At 26.6% G+C, this 15,386-nt stretch overlaps 1 protein-coding gene across 2 annotated transcripts in view; it reads right to left on the reverse strand.

Moving 5' to 3' along the window:
* Positions 1-3,869: 3,869 nt before the first annotated feature.
* The window catches only part of LOC129961866 (probable serine/threonine-protein kinase kinX), a 196,887-nt gene continuing 185,370 nt past the window's right edge, over positions 3,870-15,386 (reverse strand). For both annotated transcript variants that reach the window (XM_056075465.1, XM_056075464.1), the window contains 3 exons: positions 14,096-14,392; positions 4,938-5,053; positions 3,870-4,205 (listed from right to left, as the gene is read on the reverse strand). In XM_056075465.1, coding sequence (XP_055931440.1) covers positions 4,037-4,205; positions 4,938-5,053; positions 14,096-14,392 — 582 coding nt within the window. In that variant the 3' untranslated portion in view covers positions 3,870-4,036. The remainder of the gene's footprint in view (positions 4,206-4,937; positions 5,054-14,095; positions 14,393-15,386) is intronic.

Consider the following 15,386-nt stretch of genomic DNA (forward strand, 5'->3'; position numbering starts at 1 on the left):
AATTGTACAAAACTTTTTTTAACCAATTTATATTTAAATCAACTTAACTATGAAATGTTTTGCAATAATCATGCATAGATATTTTTTATTATAACGATAGGAAATAAATAATTTTGTAGCAGTTGCATTACTTTATCTTCTCTTTTGGATACTAGATGGCGATGCCTGATTAGATACGCATCCCATAGTGCATTGAGATAGTAATGAGAATGAGATGAAACTGTTCAGTTAAGCTGCGCGCGTGAATGTCTTGTCTTGATTTTGTGTTTCTTTAGTGTAAATGTGATTGTTAAAGAAATGTTCCGAAAAACATACGTCCTGTTGCTTCCATTGCACGGATCATAATAATCTACATTCCACCGCAAAGTCAGAAAAAAAAAGTGCACCGTTTGTCTTCATCCTGCCTTTTTCAGACATTACTCAATTAAAAGTTTTCCTTTAAATTCATTTTTATTTTTATTGGTTAAAACTATACTCATGATTTCACAAAATTTAGCTAACTACTGTCCAAAAATTCAGAAAAATCAATTAGTACAGTAATGTTATATTAGTCTCATTCAGTTATTATTCTGATTTAGAAAAATATCAGAAATTATTATTATTATTATTAAATAGACCATTAATTATTAGTTTAAATTAACTATTTTGTCAGATTTCAACATGTTGATAGCCATGCGTTTGTACTCTTATTATCATATTATTGCAAATTCTGTTGAAGTCGATTATATTCCTGCTTATGTTAATAATTACTTTATTTATTGTTCATATATCTATATATATTTCCCAGATTATCATCTGCTGCTACGCTACAAAATTCAATGAATGCTATCTATTTATTATAATGCTAAATAAATGAAAATATCTTCTCTATCATTTGTCACTTCCCTACTTTGATAAAAACAATACCTCCTGACGCATGCGCAGAACTGCAGAGATTTTTAGTATCTGAGAATAGGCATTATTTATCATTATAGGTTAGCTTATAAAAATTCATAAAAACTTCATTAAATATTTATCAGTTTTGGTTACAAATGCTTTAAGATAAATTATTGTCTTTCACGAAAATGGTATTTAGATTGGCATTTAGAGGATAAGTTCCCTAATTTCCGGAATTAATTATTTAATTACAATAATTACTGAGTTTTCCCTTGAAAGAAGGCAATGAACATATTGCTAAGAATTAATAAAAATAAACTTTGAAATATTAGATGCGCTTAAAAAGGAATCTGTTTGTCGATGGTAAACGGTACAATATTTATGTTTTTAAATATTGAATTAAAGTAGTAAGTGTGCAACACTTTTTTTTTTACTTTAAACTGGATCATAAGTTATGTTTTATTCAATAATGGATATATTCAAATAAAAGTAATATTATGGCGCTTTTTATTTAGACATAATGAGTCTTTGAACTTTTCTTTTGTAACTTAAAATACAAAATTATTTTCACTTTTGTCGTATGCTGTACTTTTCTTTTGAAACATTCCTGTACTATCTCTTTATTGAAAGCTTAGAAATAATATATTATTATTTTGTTCATTTATAGACATTATTGCAATAATTTTCCAACAAGTATTAAATCTTCAAAACTAATAGATAACAATTTGACTCTTTTACAAACTAGTTATTTTCTATGCTATTTTTGTAATATAGTGTAAAGAGTGTCTCTGATTGTCTTACATGGGCAGCGCAAGCTTCCTGCAATAAACATAGATCTTCGGAAATTTATTGTTTTTATATTATAAGTTTACAGATCGTCTGATACGTCAGAGAGATATAGATAAAAGCGTATGCAGATATTTTTTTCTCTTTTAATTTAAGTTTTTTTTTAATTGCTTCGTATACGAAATATATAGAAAGTATTGCAACCGTTCAAAAAATTCAAGAATTCGACTAGAGATTTTGTCGAATCTCCGCCTTTTAGACTTACCTGAGTTCGAAAAACATATTATTAGCTATGTGTCTGTCTGTTGGTTCTTGAAAAAGATAACTAAAAAACGCCCAGATCTAGAATGATGAAATTTAGCATATTACACCAAATTTGTAAATTTCTATCAAATATTGAGCAAAATCCCTTCAGAAGAAGTATCCTTGTCCGACTATTTGAAAATAATATGAAAAATTCAAAAAAGAAGAGAGCTAGAGGGATACAATTCAATGCACAGATTTGGCATACAAAGTGCAGACACCTATCAAATTTTGAGCCAAATCCGTAAACGTGTTGATCGTCTGTCAGTCTTCACTTGTAAATGCGATGAATCAAAAGCCTATGATTTAAATATATCAAATTTAGTACGTGATTTTGAGACTATAATTACAGTTTTGAAACAAATTATGGCTTCATTCGGTTGGAGAAAATGAATCTAAAATAAAAATTCGATTTTCGTTTACTATTAACCGCATGCCTGGTTTTAATCGCCAAAACACTCGCCAAGCATCACACAGTAGATTTAGCAAAAATGCTAAATTCATGCCAAAAGTTAATATTTTGTAACTAATGAGCGCCAATACCATGGAAAGCGTTCTTTGCCTTACACCTAGCCCCACAATTTTTCAGATGAGAGTTTTATCAGGGAGTATACAAGAAAGTTTTGGCGAGTTCATTCCAGTTAGAATTTTTTTTGTAGTTGTTTTAATTCACATAAAAGCTGAATGATTTTAATTAGCCTGATTTATTTCAAGATTGTGTAAAAGGATTTTCTAATCGAATTTTCACTCTCCAAAGTTTCCATGAATTTATATATTTTGAGCATTTGTCTAAAATTTAATCATACTCGAAGGTAATAAAATATTTAAACCTTTTAAAAACTTGATTATTGTTTTATGCAATATTTTAGTTCAATTTTGATTTTATTAGCTTCATATGATAGGAAATTTGAGAAAAATTGAATTTTTAATTTCGCACTATTTATAGGCTCCATTCAAGATGGCACATTATTTTGATATTTTTTTTTTTAATTTGATTATTAAAATTTCCTACACAGTGTTAAAAGATGTAGATTAATCTTCAGGAAAATTCAACTTAAAGCAATTATATATATATATATATATATATATATATATATATATATATATATATATATATATATATATATATATATATATATATATATATATATTCGGAGCAATAAACAAGTCCTTCTATTATGGGAATAATTAATGTATCAGATTACTTTTCTGGGTGCAGAAGTTTTAAAACTAAAATTAGAATAAATAAAATTTTAAAAAATCTTCTTTTAACTGCACTAAGAAAGTTTTACTTTTAAAGACGGTTTAATTAATTTTTTTTTAAATTTGTAGTTTAAATCACCTTTCTGTAGTAAAGTCAGTCTTTATTTTTATTAAATATTTCCTTAGTGGCAAATATATATGGAATGAGTCTTTAATTAAATAACTAAAATCTTTTTGCGATGGTTTTTTGATCATATGGTTTGCATTATAAAGCATGAAAGTTTTTTTTTTCTGATTTTCGTCTGATAATCCAAATAGATGGATTTAAAACAAAATGCATCATTCTGAAATTAAATCCATAAATCATTCAAAGATTTCAATATCTGAAAGTAATTCTGTAATTTTTTGAAATCGATTGATATTTTAAGGCAATTTCTTTGATCACAAATAATTTTTGACTAATTTCTTCTAAAAATTTTAAAACAATTCTTTTGATTACGAATAATTTTTGATTTATTTCTAATTTTTTATTTAAATTTGAATGCTGTCATGAAATATTATAATCTATTAAAAGCAGTGATAAGTATTTCTAAATAAACTAAAATATATAAATTTATTTTTTACATTAAAAAGTCGAAGATAATTTTTACATATTGTTCCAAAAGTTCTCTTGGGTTTAGTGACTCTTTGACTAAATTACTTTTGTAACTTTCTGTCAAAAATATTTCAATTCTGAGTTATTTCAAAACATAAAACAGAAAATTTAGAATTAAATGAAGAAATATCTGAGTTTTGCTTTCTATGTCAAACCAATAAAAATAAAAAAATATATATATATATTCGGCTTCTTTCATATTAAAGCCAAAATTCAATCCTTCTTCTTGCCTTTTCTTTGTGCAGTTAAGTCATCATCTTCGGTGCTCTCTCCCGACTCAATTTCAGCGACAGCTGTTACAGCTTTTGATTTCAATTGATCCAGTGGCAAAACGACATCTTCACGATACATATCCGAGATACAGTGGAGATCAGGTTTGCTCCTGAAAATACAACAGGCCGTCCGTTATTACTTTGGCTGAATAAATTTTTAATGAAAACCCATTTCTATAAGCTTTTAATGCTTGGTTCTTATTTTGAAGTAGAGAAAATAACGGGAAATTGTTATGGTGTCATTTTACTAAACTTCAAAGACTGGATGCCTAAATAGTATATATTTTGTCTGGTAAATAAAAGACAACATTTTTTTAGATCAAAATTATTGTTTCTTTAATCGAATGATATTTTATTTCGCCATAAAAATTCCTTTTATACACTTTTTTTACATGGTTTGTTTCCTATTTGTTTAGATGAAACTCTGTAATCGATTTTTCAATCGCATTCTTTAACGGTAGCATTTTGAAGTTCTGAGCATTTCTATGTTTTCGATGATAGTACACGATTTTATAATTTTTTGTTAATTATTAATTTATTTACTGATCATTAGCACATGGTAATAAAGCTTATGAAAAAATTGATTTCAAAATGCTATGATAATTATTGTAATAATGTATAAATTATTATTCGCAAGAATTTTTATAAATAATAATTCAGAGAAAAATAATTTTACATTTCGTACTTCATTTAAAATATATGTATTAAAACTGTTTTCATTAAGATTTTGAAGGCCATAAATTAATTATTTTTATTTGACTGAATAGAACAAGATAACTGAAATTATTATTTAAATTCTATTTTTATATCAATACTGGATAAAGAAAATTAGTTAAAGTTACTTTAACCGCCGTGGCTGAATCGTGTCCAAATATTCTACTTTTGGAGGTTCTTCGATTGAAAGTTCATCTTCATCTGCGCCTGCCAATCGTATTGGTGTTTCCTCTTGGACAGATTCCTGAAATGGGGAAATTCAAAGGTTAAACATTGCATTCATGTTTTTAAAGTGAGAATATTCATAAAATTTAATATTATGTGAAATCTGTTGCAAAAAGACGGCAAACTTTATCTTGAGCATTTTTTGAACTTTGACGGTTGGTATAAATATCTTTAGATGTCTAACACAGATCCTTAGCACAGAACTTCGTATATTGACTGGAGTCTCCAGTAAAATCAAAGTTACTATGTTAGGCCAAAAACGAAAATTTCATTCTCATGCAAAAATGCTGCTAAGCGTTGATTATATATTCACTAAAGAGTAAAAAGTTACTACAAAACTTTTACAACAAGTTGAAATATATAAATGGAAAACAATTCTTAAGAATAAGAGCTCCTGTAGGATTGCTATACTTCCAGAATATTGGAAATTATACCGAGGACAGTGATCAACTTATTAGATCCAATTGGATCAACTCAGATTCAACCCATCGATTCAAGCCAAATACGCTTCGTGATCAATCGGTTTATTACTCCTAATTACGTACGACACTTTATTTAGCGTAATGTAACATTCAATGACCATCAAATTAATGTAAGTTAAATAGAGCACCTTCTTTCTTAGATTAGTATTAGCTTAACTTATGTTCTACCAATGTTAATAGGAGCTTCCATGCTTGTTCAACATTCTTCATAGAAATTACAAAAGAGACTTAGAATGTAAATTGAAATTCAAATATTAATTTTTCATTAAAAATTTCTATACTTCTTAAAAATCGAAAAATATCATTTGAACTTAAATATTTGCAACTCCATTTTCAAACATTTTATTTTCGGATAGCAAATATTGCAACATCGAAACAATTTTTTTAAAAAGATATAAGAATGAAAACTAATTAGATAAGTAAATTTATGAAATATAATTTCAAAAGCTTGCTTGTTACTAAATTTCAAGCATTGTTTTTCAAAGAACTAGTGATACAGAAATTCTGAAAAATGTGTCTACTTATACAAATGTGTCGATTTTTGGATAGTCTATAATCAGACGATTAAAAAATTTCACAGCTGTAAATTTACTTACAAATATGTGATCTACTTACACTTGAAAGTTTTGCAAGTAGGCAATTTACTGCCTATGCCTTGTAGCTAATGCAAATCTTTTACGTAATATGGTACCTAAAATGCTCCGAGTCCAATTACCTATTAAAGCTTTTGTGTTTCTTTTTAATCATAAAGCTTTGGACTGTTATACAAAGTCACGTGATATTATTTAACAACCTACAACAAATAGTACAGCTAGATGTCAATTCACCAAAATAAAAGTATTTTGTTCAGATATTTAGGAAGCTTTTGAGATAAAAATGTTTATTTACAAAATTAAGATTCAATGAATTTCGGATTTTTATAGTATAAAAATAATTCATGTAATACTTTTCCTGTAGTTTTAAAAAAAGGGCTACACACTCCCAACAATTTAATGAAACTCATCTCATTTAATGAAACATAGAAAGAATGGCTTATTTTTCTCTCTGGATCAAAGAAACTTTTGATTTTTGTTTTCATTTACATTTTTTGATTCAAATATAGATATTTCTGCAGGTTACTTCTAGAATCACAATTGTCTTAAAATTCTGCATAAAGAAGCATGCTATATTTATTACATATCTGTATGTAAATAAAGTTTGTACCCATCATTTAAATTCTTTGACTTAATCTTAAATGTAAACAGAGTGGGATGTAAATCGAAAAAAGCTGTTTATCCCTATGTTTAGATCGATTGCACGCGTCTGAATTTGGTGAGAGTGTGGTAAAATCAACTCGTAATAAACAACACTCTATAGAAAGGAAAACAATATAATTTTCGTTGTGCATGACAAAATTTTACATGAACATATGGACTTTCAGTTTGGTGTTTATTACATTCTCTCGCTCCAAAGAGCACGTTTCCAGCTCTCAAAACACACTCCGACATCATTTCTATGATTTACATTAAAGAACAATGAAAAACTAAAACAAACAATCACCACATATTCTTTGTGTTCTTTACTATTAAGTGTCAGAATTCCTGTGACAATTTATGACGCTGAAATTCATTTAAGTTGTAAGCAGATTTTGTTAAGCTTATAATTCACTGATTTCTATTTAGGTTTATATAAGTGTTGCTTGTATAAATATATCATAACATCAGAAAAAGTGTATTGTGTCCTAAAGCAACCTTTTTATTCAAGAAAGTTCAACTTCTGATTATGTCTGCTGAAATGCAATGATAAATGTTTATGACAAAAGGTTTCTATTTTTATTTCATAAATTATAGTTATTCATGTTTGCATTTTGCACAGCATAAAGAAATTGCCCTCCTACCATTAACGCAAAAGTTTTGAAAGTCTTGAAATAATATTGCGGATACAATAATGCATGCTTTCGACATTTTTCTCTTGTGCTCAAGAAATTAATGAGATATAAAGTTTTTTTGTGCATTATAATCTAATCATAGAATTTTACAAAATATTATAAAGGAAGTAATAAATCTAGATTTGGATTTTTGTAGAAGGTTTAATTTTTATCATTCACTAATACTTTAGGTTTGGTGATATTTTATTTAACTAAAGACTTTATTTTTGTTTAAATTTAAACATTTGTAAATTTGTATATGAATCTGTATTTATTAACGTACGTTTATGTAATCAGTATTTATTATAAGTGCGCTTAAGTAATATATATTTATTAAGCAAATTATTCAATACGTGTTTCTGTATTTACAATTTAAGCTACGTGACTAAATTCGGGATGAGGTTTTTGAAAAATGCAATAGAATACGTATACTTTTGAATCTTGATATAAAATAAATTGAAAAAAAACATATATAAAACAAAAATATATCCGAAATGTTTCTCAGAATTGAAAAGAAATTAATATCTATATTAAGTCCAAAATATCTTTGAAATTTGGAAGAAAACATGGAATTTTTCCTGCTAAAATGAAGTATAAATCAAAAAATCTTCTATTTCAGAAATTTAAAAAAAAGATTTGTTCAAAATCTTGAAGTTACCTTAGGTAAGATATTTCCAAGTTCCCGAACAACGAAATACACTGTATTTGTATCTTATCTTTAAGCTTTAAGATTCAAATGGTAAATAACATGGAATTTTCATTTTTTTTCTATATTGTGAAACATTAAAACAACTATACATTTTTCTTAATGAACAGAATATTCATTTTGCAGTTCAGAAACTGTGAAATTACTGAGAAATTATCATACTAAATTTGATAACAAGTATACATTAGAGTTTAATATATAAGACTTTTTGGCCAGAAATTTTATCAAAATTTGATTTAAAGGTGTAACATTAAAATGCTGATTATTCAAATATAAAAAAATTATATAACTTCCCAAAGAATCATCTTAGAAACAAAATTGAAATGATTTTATAAAGAAAATTGTTTAGAAATTAAGAATATATATATAATATGATAATTCATCCAAAACTTGATTTTTTTAACGTAGTCATATTGAGCTACCACATTATTCTTGCATTTTCTAAGAACTGTCAACTGTAAATACGAAATCTGATTTAAAATTCAAAAAAAGTTAAATATTGTTGTATACTACATATCATTTATTAATACAGGGTAATCATAATTGAAACATAAGTGTTTAGAGTTCCATTATAAATAAAATATTCAACAATGCAAACACAACGCTATTTTGCATACATACTGTTTAGATAATCGGAAATATTTTTTTTATTTATTTTTTTTTTAGTAAAAGACAAGTTTACATTTTTTTTTTTTCACTGAGAGCAAACTGCCACTGCAGACTGAATATTTTCAGTTGAAGATACATTAATATTCAATCAATATATATTGATTGAATATTAATTCAATACATTAATATTCAATTAAAATATTCAATCTTGTAAAACAATGTTTTACAAGATTGAATATTTTATAGACATTTCCAGATAAAACTATTTTTAATAATTTAATAGCACTGTTTTATTTAAAACGGAAATAGTTTTCCTAGTGTCTTGAATCTTACCATTTGTTTTTCAAAATAAATTTTATTTGAATCTAGCAAAAGTTTAATTTACAATTTTTAAACCTTGTGATTAGAAGGGTATTTTAAATGGATTTTTATACTTTGCTAATCTAAATAATTCAGCTTTCTTAATCATCATACATCTTTGCACATCAGACAGTTGGAAAAAAAATAATGCAACATGATATCGATCTCGATTTTCAAAAAGCCATGAAACAATACGCTCGGAACATATTCTAATGAAAACATTTTGTTGGCTAAATTGTGAAATGAAAGAAATAAAATTTACAAAAAATAAAAAACTCTGAATAGCAGTGTGTAAAAATAATGTAAATGTTAAAAATGAAAAGGAATTGCCAAAACTTTCTCTCAGTATAAAACCTGTTAAATTTTAATGAATCGTATAAAATATTCCTTCGTTTCGTTTTTTATATCCATTTTACTGCATTATCTATCTATATTTCTCTGCATTTTATTTATTTTACTGTTAGACCTGCATAGCCAATTTAGATCTTCGAATATGTGAACTATGCTTCTATGTATAATATATACATATAAAATCGATATACCATGTTCTGAAAAGAATACAAATTAAATGGAATTGCGTTTGGATCAGTAGTTTCATTGGAATTGAGTTCTAACAAACTATATTTAGGATAACTCGGTATTTCATATATTGAATCATTTAAGACATTGTCATTCAAGTCCATCCTAAAATATATAAAAACTGACTACGTTCTACGAAATTTCTAAAATTTCTCGCAGAAATTATAAATTGGTGTTTGAATCTAGCCGAACATTATTTTTTAATGAAATAGAATTATTATAACGTATATAGAACGTATTTACATTTAAAAAAATTTATAAATATTTTCCTGAGAGCTTAGTTATTTCTTCCATTCCAACATATCTTAATTGTTTTTATTTTTTTTTTTGACAAATATTTTACATTAGTGTTCCGAGGGAGAAAATTTAATAATCGCGCAAATAGTTTTAATTATCTCATTATGCCTTTGAGAAAATATCTTAATCTGTTTTACAAAAGAGAAAGCTAAATATTTCTTTCAAATATGTTAAAATTCAGGATTGCTTGATTTTTGCAAAACCAGGAAATAAGTTACGAAAAACAGATTTAATACAAATAAATGGTGATGGATATTCAGTTATTATTTTTCGTTTTAATATTTTTTTAGTTCTAATTATGAAGAATGAATAACGCTCAAAATAAGATTTGAAAGATTAAAATATATATAAAAAATTAACAAAGCTACTAAAGCGCGTTAATTTTTTTTTTTTGAAGTTCTGATGAAGGAAATATCCTCCCTTCCATTAACTGCTTAGTTACGCATTTTTGTTATTAAAAATGTTTCAACATTTATTATTCAAATGCTATTTCTCTTATTCCTTACTTCAAAGATCTTTCTTCAATTGAAAGGAATTATTAATGCTTTGTTTAAAAAGAAGAGGAAGTAAAAAACGGAATAAATTCTGCACTATTCCTCATTGTAAGCTGCAACTGAATATATAAAAAAAAGATGATAATGAAGAGTGATAATACAAATGATTTCCCATCTAATGCCGACATTCTAATTATATCCGAATTAATATTAATGAAGTGCCTTGCAAATTGTAAGTAAGGTAACACCTATAAAATATTAATAAATATATCATTTATCATAATACCAGTTTGCAAATTAGAAAATAACCTGAAACGCACTGTACGACTCCCATGAAAGATAAAGCTTGATCTTTATCAGTTTGGGATTGTAGTAGAAAAAAGCTGTGTGTTTGTTTTCTACGATGTAGTATTTATTATTGTTAAAATGAAGAAAAAAAATCATTGCTTATGGATAATTGCATGCTTTCCAAACTTATTTTTTTCTTATAATTATAGCAATAAATTTATTTTTTACATTAATAGAAATGCATTTGTATAATTAATTCAGCTTCTCCCTTAAATATAACTAGGAATTTTCTACTACATCTGAAAATTTACGAGCATGTTCTTTTTTTTTAATTTGTTGTCTTAATTCATTTGTACTTATTTAATAATTTCTTTTATTTAAAAGTTGCTAATATGACAGTATTTGGCAGAAATTGGGGTAGTCAGTTAAAGAAAAACACTTTCTTCGCATGTCGTTGTGAGAAATACATAATCACATAAACTATAATTTCACTTTCGAGTTGTTGTTGTTGTATGGTTTATTGGCACAAGAGCCATTTTTGCTATACTGCGCCAAGATTACGGTAAAATCAGAACAGACATTTAAACCAACACGATTTTAAAAGTTAGTGTAAGTAATTAAAACTCCATAAAAATGTCTATGAAAATATTATAAAACCATTTTAACGAAAGACAATGATTAACGTAAATGCAAAATAATCATGCAATGAAGACGTATTTCACATTCGAGATAAAGGAAATAATTCGACGAATCGATGCATTTATTTTAAAGAAAGTTAAATATTTACAAAATAAATATTAACTGTAAATTGAAAAATAATATGAATATAAATAGGTAAAAGAATAAATCTTATGTTTTTTTTTAAATTATAATTGATACTTTTTTTTTTCTTTTTTAGGAAAAAAATTCTATGATTCTATTTTTCTTTTTCATTAGATTTTCATTCAATTCTTTGAAAATACACAAGCTCAGCAATTTCTCGCATGACGTGAGCTTTAACGTATCGGACTTGGTTCGGAGACGATGTTTAAAAAATGATGTATAAACATTTTTATTGTACCAAATAACTAAAAAGACTTGAAAGTTCATGATAGAAGAAAAAATACATTCACTGCCCTGCAGTTTTGGAAAAAACTGCGTATTGACAGAAAATTTATCAAAATTTTCAATTTTAGAAAAACAGGGAAAGTTAAAAAATATTGGAAATATTTGATTTTTATTTCACATATATATAGCTCAAACTACATAAAATGTAACTGACCACAAGATAAAAATTATTTTTATAAAGAAAAAATATATGAGTTTTTGAAGGTGCCGTCAATGAGTTTTTTTTTGTCAAAATTTGCCAAGGTTTGAACTTAAAGTGTCTATAAACATGTCTAAATGAAGCTATCTTAAAACCCGCTGTCTATCACATTCTCAAAGGGTTTGGATACATGCATACCAAATTTCATGACATTTTATTAAATTGATTTTGAGATAGTATCATGTTTTCCATGAATCAATCACAGTGAAATATTCATTCTTCAGAAAAGGAGTTTATATTTTGTACTTGTGAATTAGTTAATCCAAATGCTCTGGAAACAAACGTAACTTTCACGCTTTTTTAACAGAAATACCAAAGATAAGGAAACTACTACTGAGTTCGTAGAGAGTTAATATAAGCATATCAAATATTAGTTTGGAGGATTTTACGGTAAAAATAATTAAATCACTCATTTTCGATTAAAAATACCACTGTTTCCGATTACATTTTAAATTGCTGTGCTTCTTTGAAACTACTGTATCTATAGTTCTAACTTATATAGGTTTAAAAAGTCTGTTTTAGAATTTACGAAGTTTTGACTTTATATTTAGATCATAAAAAAAATTCTGAAAAAAGCATCTTTACAACCTAGTCGGATACCTTAAGACAGACGCAAACTAATACCGTCCTTGAGATATCAAACTTCCCTTTTTCATGACAAACATCAGAATGAATTATGCGACATATAATAATTGACTGCAATTATTTTTCTAGCGCAAAAAAACATCCTGAATTTATAGAGAATTATCTTACATGTTGTCTTCGGGCTGCTATTCCCTCATATTACCAACAAATAAAAAATATACATTGCAAAATATTAGAATAATCTACAATAGAATAATAAACAAATCGCTTTAATCAAAGCAGGAATGAAAAAAAAAATAATATTGAAAGATGTAACATTTTTTGTTAATTTTTAGAAATTCTAATGAAATATCCACATGTACTGTCCAAATCTTACAATTTTCTTTTACCCGAAAATGCCATTTGTATGAGTATGAATATGATACTGAGATCATTTCGGTAAGACGATCAGGCAATTTTATACATCATCCCGTTACAGCATGCTTCTGTTATTTCAACGTATAACAAAATACATATGTTGCCGTTAAAGTGTAAAATCCGTTATTTCACAGAATAACTAGAGATTTCAAGAAATAACTAGACAAGTCAGTTTAAATATATAAAATTATTAAATTCTACGATTTAACTAGGTATTCAATAGAATAATGATAACTTGATCTTAAAGTATGAAATACAGCATTCGAAAGTTTTTTAACCTGCTTTTACTCGGTTTTGAACCGTTTATAGTTCTTTGAAGTGATTATTGGCTCAACGCTTAGATCTGTTGCAACAGCTCAAAGGTGCAACAATGGACAAGGATTTAAAAAATGCTCGTGTAAAAAAATGCGTAAAAGTAAAAAGTGTGCTTGTTTCAAAAATAATATGCAATGGAATTCAAAGTGTCATCGCAACAATCCTTGTAAATAATGAAATAAAATAGAGGTATTTCATAAAATTTAAATTAATATTCTCTTAAATTTTTGTTTGAAAAAGTTTACACAATGATTTTATGAAGCAACAGTTTTTCTTCCCAGAATGTATTTTTTAAATATAACTATTTCTGCAACATATTCTTTTTTTTTCCTTTCTCTTTAACTAATGTTAGCAATATGAGGAATAGTAAATTATATCATCTGCTTTTCCTTATTATTTATCAATTAATCATCCGCAAGAGGGATAAAATGAATTTTTCGAGAGATTTTAGCTATTTATGATCAATTAATTTATAAAATAACTTTGAAATTGATATTTTTTTTACTTAAATGGTCTATCATTAGTTATTTTATAGAATAACTAGTTATTTCATAGAATAACTAGGTAAAGTAATAAATTGTTCATCTATTATATGCTTCAACTGATTTTTCTCATTATTTCATGAAATAATTTGTTATTCTTTGAAATAACTGAATTATACACTTTAACGGTAACATATACATCATAAAACTTTAATAAATATATATCTTTACTTGCCTTCATGCGTATATATTCAATAAGCATAAGGTATTCTAAAATCTTTTTCTCTACTTTTTCGTTAAAATCCAAAGCATTCGAGTCATTAATTTCTTGATTTTCTATCCCTTGCATCTGAGGGATTTCTGAAATTTCAGCTTCTTTCTTTTGTTCGGCAGACGGGATCGTCATTTCTTCGGAACCACATTTCAGGTACAGAAAATGAACTTTTTCCAATAAATTGTCCAGCTCAGCCCTCGCTTCGTTCATGTTCTCTATCGATGCATCCGCTTCAGCTTTCGATTCTTTTGCTTTTAGCTGTAAAACATTTTATTGAGCTTTATCTCATATATACAGGGAAAAGAAATAGTTTTTAAGGGTTTTAGATACAGAATGAATATTTTAAATATATTCTAAAACCGAAAAATGGGAAATTTAGGCATTTTGAAATATCAATATTCAGCACTTTTATATTTAAGACTTTGTTATTAAAAATAAATTTTCTCTGTTGTTGACTTTTTAATATAAATTTATTGCTGTATTTAGCCTTTTAATAATGCTAGTATTTTGTCTGCTATATTATTACAAAATTGAAAATTTCAAATTTCCTTTTCCCCCAAAAATTACTCTTTCACAATAATATATCTACATATAACTTATTAAATGATTGAGTGATTTATTTGTATATATACAGGGTGTTTCCGAATTCTACCGACAAACTCAGAAGGGTGATAGTAGGCAGCAAGAGGATAAAGAATCAACATACAACATGGGGTCCCAAACAACGTTTAGGGGGTAAAAATTGCAAAAATATAGGAAGATGGAGAACTGTTGGAAACTGTAAAAAATTAATAAAAAAATAACAAATGCTGTTTCAATTACGAATTTTTTTAAAGTGAAAACCATTCTTTAAGGCTATTTTTCATGTAAATAACATGCCGATTTGATGAACCAGAGGGTTGTAAATTATTGAAAACGAAAAAGTAGTTTAGAACCCTTATCTTCAAAAATATTAAAACTTTAAGAAAAATAAACGCTTGAAAATATAAAGAATTTTATACTCTTTAATTTGATATAAGTCTGTAGTGTGAAAACTGAGGAGGTTTCAAAATATTCAAGAAAAACTCAAATGTTTCCCGGGAAACATCGCTGCAACATCGGCACCGATATTTACTGAAGGTATTGCAAAATTCTGCCGAAAAATTCTGAGGAGTGATAGTAGGCAAAAAGGCGATAAGAATTTAGAAAGAAATGAATAGAAAGTCGCAAACAATAGTGAAAATTTATTTGGTGGAATACAGATAGAGCATAC

Source organism: Argiope bruennichi, chromosome 2 (assembly GCF_947563725.1).
Source record: "Argiope bruennichi chromosome 2, qqArgBrue1.1, whole genome shotgun sequence".
Classification (NCBI taxonomy): domain Eukaryota; kingdom Metazoa; phylum Arthropoda; class Arachnida; order Araneae; family Araneidae; genus Argiope; species Argiope bruennichi.